Source organism: Myotis daubentonii, chromosome 9, assembly GCF_963259705.1.
Source record: "Myotis daubentonii chromosome 9, mMyoDau2.1, whole genome shotgun sequence".
In the NCBI taxonomy this organism is placed as follows: domain Eukaryota; kingdom Metazoa; phylum Chordata; class Mammalia; order Chiroptera; family Vespertilionidae; genus Myotis; species Myotis daubentonii.
In genome coordinates this window covers 68,310,404-68,324,229 of record NC_081848.1, presented here as the reverse complement: position 1 = coordinate 68,324,229, position 13,826 = coordinate 68,310,404, and the positions used below count along the sequence as shown (strand labels likewise).

The window sequence follows — 13,826 nt, the reverse complement described above, 5'->3', positions numbered from 1 at the left end:
GATGTCTTGGAATTGCTTGGCTGTTTCCATGAAAGATAAGATTTCTGCTAGTATTAAAACCCCATGTGTCCATAAATGGGTCTGGGGAGAATTGGAAAACATGCTGAATTCAGGAATTCTGTGCCCGAGGAATGGGACCTAATGTTGCTCTGTGAATTTTTCCCGGAGGTTTTTTTCTTGAAGAATAGGATAGGACTCAGGTCCCTAGACCAGCGGTTCTCAAGCTTGAACGTACATCAGAATCACCCGGAGGGAGGTTCTCCCTTTAGAGTTTCTCATTCAGAGGGTCTGTGGGGCCCCAAGAATTGCATTCGGCCAGTTCCCAGGGGCTGATGCTCCTGCTTTGAGTAGCACTGTGCTAGGGGATGGTGGGAACCGGCCATCATTTCTTTTTTCATTTTATTTATTTTTGTTGATTTCAGATAGAGGAAGGGAGAGGGAGTAGAGAATCATCAATCCGCTGCCTCTTGCACACCCCACGCGAGGGATTGAACCTGCAACCTGGGCATGTGCCCTGACGGGGAATTGAACTGTGACCTCCTGGTTCATAGGTCCACACTCAACCACTGAGCCATGCTGGCCAGGCGGACACCATTTCTTTTGATGTTCTTTTCTTCCCTTTCATATAGCAGATATTTTCCCAGCCCAAGATTGGGTAAGGTCCGTGGCAGGGGCTGGGCATAATGGAGGGAAAGGAAGCAAAGAACAGTGAGAGATGGTTCCCATCTTCTTGTGATACAGAAGGTAGAACTTTGCAACCCCTCGGGTATCAGGGGAACAGCCCATTAATGCGCACAAGAGAACATCGATTATGAATGTACATGAAGGTTATGGGCTGTTCAGCCCAGGGCCTCACACATGGAACATTCTTATAAATATCTGCTAGACAAACAAAAGTGAGGTATTTAAATGAACAAAGACCATGAGGATGACTTTAGATGGACCTTTGTTCATCTTAGCTCAGGGGAAGTGGATGATACTGATTCTGGGTGAAAGGGGAAGGGAGCCAGGCTATTTTCTGCACAAGATGCTCCATATATGTTATTTCTTTCCTATAACCGCCCTGTGAGGTATTATCAGTATTTTATAGATGGGAAACTGAGGCTCAGGGAGTTTAAGAACTTGCCCACAAGGTGGCAACAAAACTCCAGCTGGTTAAGAGATGGAGCTGGAAGTCAACTCCATGTCCGTGTATGTTCAAGTTCTGTGTTCTTTCTTGGAGCAATGGTCCAGAAACTGGGATCTTAGGAAAAATGCAGGCTCCATGCCTGGGTTGGAGTTTCTGGAGGTGGGACCCAGTCATCTGTTTTTAAAGCAAAATAGATCTCCCAGGTCAGTCAATCTGGTAACCAACCAGGTTTGGAAGCCACCAGCTGTAGCGCATACCTTAGAAAGCTGAGTATGTGTGTGTTGTTGTTTGCCAAATGGGGTTGCAGATATTCTTGGAGAGCAGTCGTTTCTTTTCTTTTTAAAATTTATCTTTATTGTTGAAAGTATTATAGATGTCCCCCCGCCATTGACTCCTTCTAGCCCGCTCCTGCCCCTTGCCCAAGGTCTTCACCACCCTAGAAGAGCAGTCATTTTTTGATTTTTTTTTCTGTTCACATTTGCTCACCAATTTATAGGATCAAAGATCCTAAAATGATTTCATCTGATCCTCTTTACTGGTGTCTATATTTGTATGGCAGTTAGCGTGTCTGTGACGGTATGGGGCGCAGGTCTCATTTCTCCCAGCTGCACGTGGTTCTGGGCCCGTCGAAGTTTAGTTCAGTGAACAGTCATGGAGGGGCTGCTGTGGGGGCTGCTGTAGGGGCCACAGGGGACTGGGCGGGACTGCGTCCCCTGAGAAGTTACAGCTGCTGCTTAGCTCTAACTCAATTTTCATGCAGAAATGCGTGCTCAGTGTTGGCCAGATCTGATTTTTCAAGAGAAGCCAGAAATCTGGGTTTCTGCGAGAAATCTTTCAATTTTAAATGAGTTGGCAACAGTTGTAAATCAAAACACACACACAATTTTAAGAGTCAAACAGAACCCAACGAAAGGACTTAGTCCCTGGTGCCAGTGGTCAATATCTGGGTCTCGCCTGAGAGGCCTCAGTGCTAGCAGACGGCATGATCTCAGTCTTTGTATAAAAATGCACTTTTGGCCCAGGCCGGGTGGCTCCGTTGGTTAGGGCACCATACCAATATGCCACAGTGGGGGGTTTGATCTCTGGTCCGGGCACATACAGGAACCAACTAATGAATGCATAAATAAGTGGAACAACAAATTGACATTTCTGTCTCTGTCTCTCTCAAATCAATCAATAAAATAAAAAAAAAAATGCACGTTTATTCTAGACCAAATGTGAGGAGTACTGGCCTTCCAAGCAGGCCAAGGACTATGGGGACGTAGCTGTGGCAATGACATCCGAGATTGTTCTTCCAGAATGGACCATCAGAGACTTCGTAGTGAAGAATGTAAGTAGGCGATCAAGATGGCTGGGTCTCCTAGAAAATGACTGTATGCTAATTTTAGGGGTGATCCTTTTTAGGTTAATATTAACCAATATTTTTTTATGCATTCAAAAAATGTCCTTGCTTTCTTCTTTACAGAATAAAACAATTCATATCTATCCACACTCGAGGTAACCCTGTAGGGTTACTTTCTTAAGGAGCATTTCATGCTATTCTTGAATAAAATGGACCTTAATGGCTCAGCATCCATAGCTCCTTTCATTCTACTTCCTGCGGACTTGCTCACAGAGTTTTGTTACAAACCAAGGCCCTTTTGCATTAGTTGATAGGAACTGTGACACCAGGAGCAGCCATTTCCTGTTGCACAGTTTCATTAATAGGATTCCCGAGCATGTATACATGGCTTCCCTAACCCCCCAAAATTGTGAAAACAAATCCAATAAATTGTGTAGGCACTTTAGGAAGTCAGCTTATGTGTCTCTTCTCTTTAGTTAAGGGTATTTAAAAATAGAAGCAGTGTCAGGAAGCGACATTAGCTTCCGATGGGCATGCAAATGGGCATAAGCCTTTGCGGTTTATTATCAAGGGCATAAAAATGTCCATTTCCCTTTGGTCCGGTGGTTCCAAGTTTGAGAATCTATTCCAAAGAATCAATCTGCAATATAGGAGAAGGCTTGTTATTCATAAAAATGAATCTCAGCATTATTCGTAATGGGAGCAGGGGTTTGGAAACCATGCAAATATCTAGCTTTTGGAGAATGGAGAGCTAAGCTATAGGTTATCTAGTCATTGTGTCATTATTCAGCTATTAGTAAGGAAAGCTATGTAAACTGGATAATTGCCATGAACATAATTAAGTGAACATGCTAGGAGACAAAATTTTATGCACATTATGAATAATACATAAAAGGAAAGCCCGGAAGTGGACTCATTGGTGTTGAATTTTATGGGCTGGGGGTTGGTGGGTTAGATACTAATGTACGAGAATTATCCTTGAAGATTTCCATAAGTTATGGATGCAGTGTGTCATAGTAAGTATTAACTCTTTACTAATTGCTGTGTCTCAAAGGCTCTGGCCTTAGCTAATATTTTAATTCCTTTCAGGGACATGCTGTCCAAACTCTTATCTTGCACTTGTGTTGGCTGCATAAATCATGCAATTTATAATAGTGGAGAATTCTTTAAAATGTCACACATATTTCTATAGATTTCACCCATTTAAAATGAACTGGCTTATCCTTGGTTGCTTTTACTGCTCGGGGTTCACCCCTGTGGAAGAGAATTGTGGGTGGAATTGTCCACGTCATTTAAAAATTACTGTTACTATTAATATTATTTTTATTAACTAAACTTCAGATTTTATTCTGATTCCACCTTTTTCTACTAAAGCCCTTTCCTGTTCCTGGACCCAATCTAGGATACCACATAGCATTTAGTAACATATTTACTTTTTAATCACAGAAAATGCACATGTATATTTTCGTTTTTAGAAGTGGAAACATAACAGGTAGAGTGAAAAGTTTCTTTTGACTGTCACCCCTCACCTGGGCTCCTTTGCCTCCCTGTAGAAATCATATTGACAAGTCCGACCTTCCCTCTTCCCTTCTCTTCTCTTGCCTGTCAAGGCTGGCTTTTTTTGGGTGAATACTTTTGGTTAAGTTTGGGAATGTTACATTTGTGTGTGATGGGGCTTCACAGAACTCTCTCCTGTTTCTGCCTTGTTTTCCACATTTTGAGGAATGTGAATGCACTGTGTTTATAACGTATATGCATTTTTTAGAAAGCCTCAAAGGGTAGCTATCATAAAGGAGACGGCAATGCCTGCAGTCCAGATGTAGGCACTCACGGTGCAGTCCAAATGTAGGCACTCATGGTGCAGTCCAGATGTGGACACACACAGGTGCGGGCAGTGCCTGGCTGTGGGCCTAATGAGGACGGTTGAATCAGGGTCAGGAATGGCCCAGCCTGGGTGGAGTTCTGATCAGCAATGTCCATGCTCCCATCCTGGTAGGAAACCCATCTGTGTAATAACTAACTGGTAACAGGGTTCACTTCTATTGTCTGTCTGCTGTTGACATAGATTTTTTTTTTTGGATGGGGGGAGGTCCTTTCTCAAATGCCTACAATTCTAAATATTTCCTTGGTGCTTGCTATTTGCCTACCATGTTATTAAATTCTCCGGAAGATGTGAATTACGAGGCAGTTCTTGCCCTGAGGGGACTGAGTGTCTCAGCTGGATTCGATAAATTTATTTTAGGTCAGTGACATCCCCAGGTGGGCTCTGGGATGGGCTTTAGGAAGCTCTAAGGAGTGGTAGATGTGAGTGTGAGTGCACTGTAGGCAGGAAGCTGTGGTGGGAAAGGGAAGAGGCCTGAACCCAAATGCAGAGGGTGAGGGACTTCTACCACCGATGCCGAGTGTTGAGGACATCACTTCACTTCTTGGAACTTTTGCTCCCTTGTCGTTAAAGGTGGAATAATAAACCCTCCGGCTTGGGTATGTTATGAGGAATTGATGAGTATACTGAAGTTTGTGTAAGCACATGATTAGCTGTTGCACCAAAATAAAATTCTAATTTCTAGTTGTAACCACTCCTGGTTAAAGCCACCGTTCAGCCATTTGGCGCAGCTCAGCATACAGGTACTGCTTCGTTTCACAGCCTTTCTGATGTTGCCAGGCAGCTTTTCTCTCAGGCTCTACCCTCTAGTTTCTTCTTCTTTTTTGAAAAAAAAAATGTTTTTATTGATTTTTGGAGAGAGAGGGAGGGAGAAATAAACATCGAAGTGAGAGAGAAACACTCATTGGCTGCCTCCCATACATGCCCTGTCTGAGGACTGAACCTGCAACTTGGGCATGTGCCCTGACCAGGAATCGAACCGGGACCCCTTGGTACATGGGGCAGCACTCAAGCAACTGAGCCACACTGGCCAGCTCTAACCTCTCGTTTCTTTTCTTGGCTTTTAGAAGCAGACAAGTGACAGTCACCCTCTGCGACAATTCCACTTCACGTCCTGGCCTGACCACGGGGTTCCCGACACCACTGACCTGCTCATCAACTTCCGGTATCTTGTCCGTGACTACATGAAGCAGAGTCCTCCCGAATCGCCAATTCTGGTGCATTGCAGGTAGGCAGGGGGCGCTTCACCCGAGACAGAGTTCCAAGGCAATTACAAGTACGGACACTTCTGAAAAGCAAGATCTAGAGTGAACGCAGTAGGCATTTCAATTTACAGATTCAGGAAAGGTTTAGATATGGGGCCACAACTTAGTCCCCAAATCCTGGGACAGGGAATGGCAAACTATATAGCTTGTGGGCCAGATCTGGTAGGTTGTCTGTATTTTTTTTTTTTAACTAGAATGTATTTTAACGTATTTCTTATTTATTTTCTTCTAAAACATTTCAATCTTACAAAAATATAGAGAAGAATACCAATTTATAAAGCATGCCACGAGACCATATGTGTTTCTTTTTGTTAATAGTACATTCTAGATATAAAGTCTCCACCTACCAGTCTCCTATCCCATTCTCCTTATGCAGGTGAATGTAGTCCTAAGGTCATGTGCATTAGTCCCTGGCGTGCTTCCATGTTTTATTGCATATGTACATATCTCTCTGGTTTCATACAGCCGTAAACTTTTACCAGGTTTTATTGTGCATCCATCATTCTGCAACCTGCTTTCTTCATTCAGCATGTTGGTTTGTTATTTAACAATATTGAAACACATAATTCCAGTTTGTTTTATTTATTCACTTAACATATTTTTTTGACATATAAAAAACTGCACATAACTTAATATATACAACCTGATAAGTTTGGGGATACGCATATATACCCATGGCACTACCACCACAATCTATTTTGCTGCCTATATTTGTGAAGTTGTACTGGGCCACAGCCATGCCCATTTGTTTGCATATTGTCTGCAGTTACTTTCATGCCACAGTGGCAGAAAGAGGCCACTGGCTGGCAAAGCCGAGGATATTTACTGTCTGGCCCTTTGCAGAAGTTTGCCACCCCCTCCTCTAGAACGATGACATGAGCTTTAAAGCGAATGGGTGAATTTAAGACAGAAGAAAGGAGGGTATGTGTTGCCCTCTGGGGAATAAATTGATGAGACTTGCCATCCTAGCTTATGGTGGCAACTTGACTGGGCCTGAGATCCAAGAAGCTCTAGCAAGGTGTTTTTTTTTAAAAAAATATATATTTTTTATTGATTTTTTACAGAGAGAAAGGGAGAAGGAGGGGTAGAGGGATAGAAAGTTAGAAACTTCAATCAGCTGCCTCCTGCACACCCCTCACTGGGGATGTGCCCGCAACCAAGGTACATGCCCTTGAGCGGAATCGAACCTGGGACCCTTCAGTCCGCAGGCCGATGCTCTAATCCACTGAGCCAAACTGGTTAGGACAAGGTGGTTTTTTTTTTTTAAAGAGAAAGGGAGAGGGAGAGAGAGATAGAAACATCAATAATGAGAGAGAATTATTGATCGGCTGCCTCCTGCATGCCCCACACTGGGAATTGAGCCTGCAACCCAGGCATGTGCCCAGACTGGGAATCAAATCATGATCTCCTGGTTCATAGGTCGATGCTCAACCACGGAGCCACACCAGCTGGGCTAGCAAGGTGTTTTATATGTGGCATTTGACTCCAAAGGAACTTGAGGATTTGGGCCGCCGTCCCACACTGGTGCATTCTGACGTGCTGAGGTTTCAGTTGAGCAAGCGTTTAATGGTGCTGGGCTCCGCCCTCCCAGCCTGGTAATGGAGGAGAGCACACCCGCACAGGGAGGGGAAGCCGTCCAGCAGAGGTCACCCACGGAGACATGTTTGTTCCCCTTCCCTTCTAGTGCGGGCGTTGGAAGGACGGGCACTTTCATTGCCATCGATCGGCTCATCTACCAGATAGAGAATGAGTACTCCGTGGACGTGTACGGGATTGTGTATGACCTTCGCATGCACAGGCCTCTAATGGTGCAAACAGAGGTGAGGCCAGCATGTTGGACAACCCACCCTTCCTGTCTGTTCATGTCACGCACTCGTGTTAAACTGTTTCACCCTTCCAGATCCTTCTGGCTCCTGGCCGTGATCTAACACTCGATTTCTTTAAGAGCCTTAAGTGACATGGGCTTGGACTACCCAATGCAGTGACCCATGGTACCGATATCAGTGATGGCGCTACAACCCTAAACAGGCTCCTTACCCACTGCCACCGACTCACCCAATAATCTCAGCAGGTCCCTGAACTTTGGCTTCCCGATTTAACACTCATAAAATTGGCCTTTTTGCTCTTTGTTTCTGCTTTTTAAAAAAAATATGTTTTTATTGATTTCAGAGAGAGGAAGGGAGAGGGAGAGAGAGATAGAAACATCAATGACGAGAGAGAATCATTGATCGGCTGCCTCCTGCACGCTCCCTACTGGGGATCGGGCCTGCCACCTGGGCATGTGTCCTTGACCGGAATCGAACCGTGACCTCCTGGTTCATAGGTCGACGCTCAACCACTGAGCCACCCCAGCTGGGCCCACTCTTTGTTTCTAAGAAGCTCTGGCCATACTTAAAGTAAACTAGTGAAACAGACTTATCAGATACTAATAATGTGAAATAGCGTAATGCGGCTTTAAGCGTGAATATAGCCATGTATCCCAGCCTTGTGCTGGTTAACGAACAGCAGGTCCGTAGCTGTGGGAGGATGGTGGGCAACTAAGAAAGGGATGCTTGGTAGCCACGGTGCCGCTCTGTAGCACTGTTAGGCTGGCTGTCCCTGACATGTTCCCGGCAAGACGTTCCCAGGCATGTTCTCAACACATATATTGGGAAGTGGCCCTTCTCGAAGCTGGGGGGTGAATGTGCCTCGGCCAGGATGAGAGCAGCATGTTCATTTTGTATGGGGCTGTCACTGTGAATATGTGCCCTGTTTCTGAGTCCAGCAGGGAATGTTCTAGAGGCCTGGGTACACGGCGTGCTTTGGGGTGAGCAGTGTGGTTGTGGTGCAAAGTGTGGTATTGCCCTCCTGTGTTGGTTGGAAAAGACATTTTCTTTTTTTTGCTACAATTATGTAGAGTAGCTGTTCTCTATCTTTTTTCCTCCTTTGAGAGAAGCAGAAATCTTAGACCTGCTTACAAATGATTTTCATGTCCCTTTTTAAATTTTGAAAATAATATTAACTGTCGATATTAAAAGATCTGACAAAATACAGGGTATATTTTTCTCTTTCACTTTTTCCTTCCCCACTCACACTCCCTGGAACTAGCCAATGTTTACACCCTGTGTGTATCTTCATAGGCGTCTTGATGTACAGCTGCAGAAAAACACATGCACACACACACACACACACACACACGACATGGAGTATTTTTTAAAAATGAAATCCTATTTTATATATGCTACTGCCCTGCAGTTTATTTCCTCTTGCAGCATCATGGATATTTTTTTGTGTTGGCCTCTTCTTCCTCTTTTAATGGATACTACCGATCTGATATGCTGCCTACAGGTGGTCCCCACCTAATTCTACCCCGATCATCCCCCTTAACCCCACCTCCTCTGTTGAGAATCACAGTTTATTCCTTATTCTGCACATCCTCACTAGCCAAGAAAATCTTTTAGAGTTTTTTATGATGTGAATGTACGTGTGCATTACCACCTCCACATCCTTCCGTTGCCCTTCCGCACGATTCCGGTATTTCTCCTTGGATGTGACACGGACACATGGCGATGAGAAGTTGGGGCTGCCGGGGGCTGTGGGTGGAGGCACATTCCCCGTTGCCGGTGGGATGAGTTCACTTTTTGTTCCTTGATAAGGATGGAAAACCAGAAAAAGTGAGCATGTTTTTTTCTTTTTTTTTCAAATCAGATTTTTAAAAAAAGACTTTTATATGATCCACACGCGAAAGCCAGGATTGTGTTGGGCTGGATATATTTTAAGAGTCAGAGGTCTGTTTTACCTACTGAATCTTGGAATCTCGCTGAGGGGAGGCCTGGGGAGTCTGCCCCTCTGGCTGAGACTCATTGATGGTGAGGTTCTTGCTCTCTAGAAAGCGATTACCCCTGGCCGCGCTAACCTGAAGTGTCTGCTGTGGGGCGGGTGGGGTTGGGGAGTGGGAATGAGTTTGCAAATAAGGGTGGATGTTGATCTGCGGGACCGGTGCTCACTGCTTCCTTCTCTCCCGTGTCCGACAGGACCAGTACGTTTTCCTCAATCAGTGCGTTTTGGATATCATCCGGTCCCACAGGGACTCGAAAGTGGATCTCATCTACCAGAACACAACCGCAATGACAATCTACGAAAACCTGGCCCCCGTCACCACGTTTGGACAAACCAATGGTTACATCGCCTGATTCCAAAGGAAATTCTCTCTGGAGTTAATGAGGCCACCACACCCACAGCAAAGGAAGATGCCCCGATGTGGACATGCGTTTAGATGTCTAATATCTGAATTCTTTGTTCTGTTTTGTTAGAACTAATTGAGGGTGTGAAGCTGCCCAGGTAACACGTGAGAGATGAGAAGTTGGGGCTGTTGGGGGCTGTGGATGGGTGGTGAGCCAATCAGCTGCATTCCTGGTCCCCGGTGGGAGGAGTTCACTCTTTTCCCTTGAGAGTGATGGAAAACCAGGAAAAGTGAGCTATGATTCTTTTTTTTCTTTTTCAAAACAGATTTTTTTTTTTAAACAAAACAAAACTATTTTATATGATCCACATGGGAAAGCCAGGATCGTGTTGGGTTGAATATATTTTAAGTATCAGAGGTCTATTTTTACCTACTGAATCTCGGAATCTCGCTGATGGAAGATGCAGAACTGTGGACGATGATCGTGCAGGGAGGGGCAGGCGGCGCCTCTCCTGCCCGGGTTTTCTATTTGAACATGTGCCTTTTCTGAATTATGCTTCCACAGGCAGAACTCAGAAGATTTCTCTATTTTTGTATCGAATCTCATAATTGGACTCTGCAGAATATTTAAACGGTAGTTTAGTATCAGAGGCTCAGCCTTCTCAGTAACATTCCTAATCTTGATGAGAGGAGGCCCCTCCCCCACTACCCCTCTCCCCCCCGTTTTGTGTTCTATTCCTTCTTCCCCTTTCCCCCCAGTTCCCCACAGATGTGTGTGTTCAGCCCACTGGTTGAATGAGAGTGGAATTTTTTTTTGGCGGGGGGGTTGGGTGGGTAGGGAAGCAAAGGAAACCCTGCAGTGGACTACCCTTTTCTAGTCCCTGTTTTTTCCTTTTTTTCCTCATTTCGTATTTGGTAAGAAGGATTATTTAAAGGTGCAATATGTGACTAGTGATTCCTGATGCTCTAGGTTCTTAGCAACGTTTTACTCAGGTTGGCATTTTATGTCTGTGTGTGTGTGTGTGTGTGTGTGTGTGTGTGTAAATGCGTGGCAATCTGTGAACACTTCAGTGTGAAAACAGTGTCAAAGTAATTCCTCCTCCTTCGAAGTCCACTGGCTTTAGTCTGTCTGCGGTGACACATATTGATATCTACTGTATATATATAGATACTAAACTCTCAAAAACAGTCATTCCTTTGAATTGAGGTGTACAAAGTTTGAATTTGTATCAAGATGTAATTATTATTTTTAAAACCTCTTTTCACTATACTGCTGCTGTAATTACTTTGATTTTAAAAAAAATGTAGATTAACTTTTTTTTTTTCTTCAGGTGTGTATCCACCAAGAATTTCAGAATTTATGTGGGTTAATTTTATTGGTACATAATCTGTAAACTTCTCAAGGCATTAACATGAAAGGATTTGTTTCTTTTTATTTTATATTGTGGCTCAGGTTCTATTGTGAAGAAGTTTTGAGTGTAGCCTCCAGTTGGCAACGAAGTACACAAGGTCTTATGAAGGAATGTCCAACCCCCGAAAGCCCGTGGCCCTTGGCCACAGCCATGAGTCCTGCTGTAAACTTAGGATGAATGTGTCCTATTGAAGATGGGAGCGGGGTCCTCTCCGAGTGCCCTGCTCCCTGTGGACCCGTGGGAGCCCTTCTCCTGACCCTGCCTCGCCCCTCAGCTCACCGGCACTTTGATAACGGAACTGGACATGTGACTGGGTGTTTGGGGTTAGGAAGGGTGAACCATGACGTACCGATACCCTTGATTCAGTTCAGAGGTCCGTGCTGTATGTTGTCCCCTGTCCCTTTGAGGTACCGAAAGAATGAAAAGGAGAGGCGGTGATGTCTCGTTTTGGGAGAACCTTACTTCCCAAACAGAAATTGCACTTTTTGCTGAATCCTTTGCTGTCTTTGGTAGTAAGCAGTTCATTCAATGTCAGACTCTTCGAGGAGGGGGTTGGCCCGGCCAGGTCAGGCCCTCTGGACCCCACTTCGGAGGGGCCTTTGGCTGTGAAGGTCTGAATCAAGGAAGCCACACCGTTGCGGGAGGTGGGGTGCAGCCGGGTTTGGGCCGATTGCTTCCAGACCTTCTCACTGGTCTGGCCCCCAATGCATGCAGATCTCAGAGTTCCATAGCTTCAGTCAGGGGTCCCGATGGAGGCAGCAGCTCTGTGGCCACACCCCTCCCACCTCCAATTTGTCAGGGAACCATTGTGATGGGTCTGATCTGGGTGTCACATCCCATGGAGATGCTGTGCCCCGCCCTGCCCCTCTCACTGCCATGGAGATGTCCGAGGAAAGAGCTTGCCTCTAAAAATCCCTTTAAAATGAATGAAAGCAACAATAATTATCATATTGTATAGAAACTAAAAAAACAGAAATCCTTCTCCCTTCCACCTGGTGTGGGCTTGGGAACTGAGCAGCAGCCGCACGTGCCTCTCCCGCACGTCATTCCCAGTCCCAGAGGAAGGCCTGTGCTGGGAGGTCTGGATTCCACGTGGCAGGTCACACAGAGGTCACCATGCCTCTCTGCATCCTCAAGACGCCGTGGACAGGGCGGTGAGAGTATTTATAGCACAGGGATTGCCAAGGGAGATTTCCTGTGTAACTATGAAGGACGTGGGGCTGGGGAGATGGTTATAGGAAAGAGGAAGGTGCTTTTGAGCTCCTGCCCCAAACCCTCCCAGGAACAAATAACTAGAATTGGAGGGGCTGTGGAGAGGGTGGGATTGCCCTGAGTTTGTAGTTGAGTTACATACAGAAAGGCAGCCAGGGTGGGGTGAGTGGTCCTTGGTTTGGGGGATTTGGGTCATTGGATCTCTTCTCCAAGCGGAGACGTTTTGCCTCCAAAGGTAAATCGAGTGACGATCGGCACCAGGAGGCAGTGACATCTGGGGTGTGTTCTCTGTGAGCATGCAGTGACAGCTAGATGTGGCCCCTTTGGCTCCCTTGGATTTGGGCTTCGTCAGTTAGAGGCTCCGGGATGGGAGTGGGGGTGGGGGGGACCCGCTCTGCAGCTGATTCACGGTTGCTTTTCACGTAGATGAAAAAGCCTGGTTCGCTTTTGGAATGGTTGGTCGCGCTTACTGAGCGAAACAAGACTTGGTGACTGATGTTGATTTGCCTCCGAGGTCCCAAGTTCTGCGTTTTCAGACTGTCCAGAGCAGCCGAGCGTTCAACATACTGTAGCTTTTTTTTTTTTTTTTTTTTTTTACCTCCTGTGGGGCACATAAGGGTAGGATGTGTTGATGTAGACTCTAAAACTGTAATTTTCTTGTAACTATTTTGGAATGATGCATATTTCTAAATGTTTGTTATACTTGTACAGAGTATTGCTGTTGGTTGCTTTTCTTTGTTTTTTAAGGAAAAAATGGCCTGAAAATTTTTTTTAAAGACTTACAAATACCAAATATAAAAAAATGTCAACACATTATGCCTTTGTTTGTTTCTTCTCCCCCGCCCCCCCAACCTCCCCCACCCTTACTTGGTGTCTGCACCATTTCATTTACCACTCGGTTTACTGCCCTGCGTTCAGCGGGGGCGTCCTCGACAAAAGCACGCTTCCCTGTGGGACTTCCCACATCCCATTAGTTTGCTGGGGCAGCCGTAACCAGGTCCCACAGTCGGGGGCCGAGGCAGCAGACATGTAGTTCTCACAGCTCTGGAGGCGAGACGTCCAAGATGAAGGTGTCAGCAGGGCTCGTTCCTTTCGTGGCTTGTAGTTGGCCGTCTTCCTGTGTCCTCACATGGTCGTCCCTCTGTGTGTGTCTGTGTCCCATTCTCCCCTTCTTCTAAGGACATCAGTCATAGTGGATTAGAGGCCACCCTTGTGACCTAATTTTACCTTCATTACCTCTCGAAAGTCCCTGTCTCCAAAGACATTCACATTCGGAGGTACTTGGGGAGACACAGTTCAGCCCAAAACACACATCCAGGAAGATTAAGGGAAAAGGAGGCTTGGGAGCATTGAGTGTGCATCTGAGAGGTGGCTGTGTGCTCTCAGAGGGTCCCCACCCAGGTTTTAGAGGGGTTGTTGTTG

At 45.6% G+C, this 13,826-nt stretch overlaps 1 protein-coding gene across 1 annotated transcript in view; it reads left to right on the top strand.

Annotated features, from left to right (window-relative positions):
* PTPRJ (protein tyrosine phosphatase receptor type J) overlaps window positions 1–13,217 on the top strand; it is a 141,121-nt gene extending 127,904 nt beyond the window's left edge. Inside the window, exons 22-25 of the mRNA XM_059709372.1 lie at window positions 2,340–2,459; window positions 5,421–5,581; window positions 7,303–7,438; window positions 9,632–13,217. Coding sequence (XP_059565355.1) covers window positions 2,340–2,459; window positions 5,421–5,581; window positions 7,303–7,438; window positions 9,632–9,790 — 576 coding nt within the window. The 3' untranslated portion in view covers window positions 9,791–13,217. The remainder of the gene's footprint in view (window positions 1–2,339; window positions 2,460–5,420; window positions 5,582–7,302; window positions 7,439–9,631) is intronic.
* The last annotated feature ends 609 nt before the right edge of the window (window positions 13,218–13,826 follow it).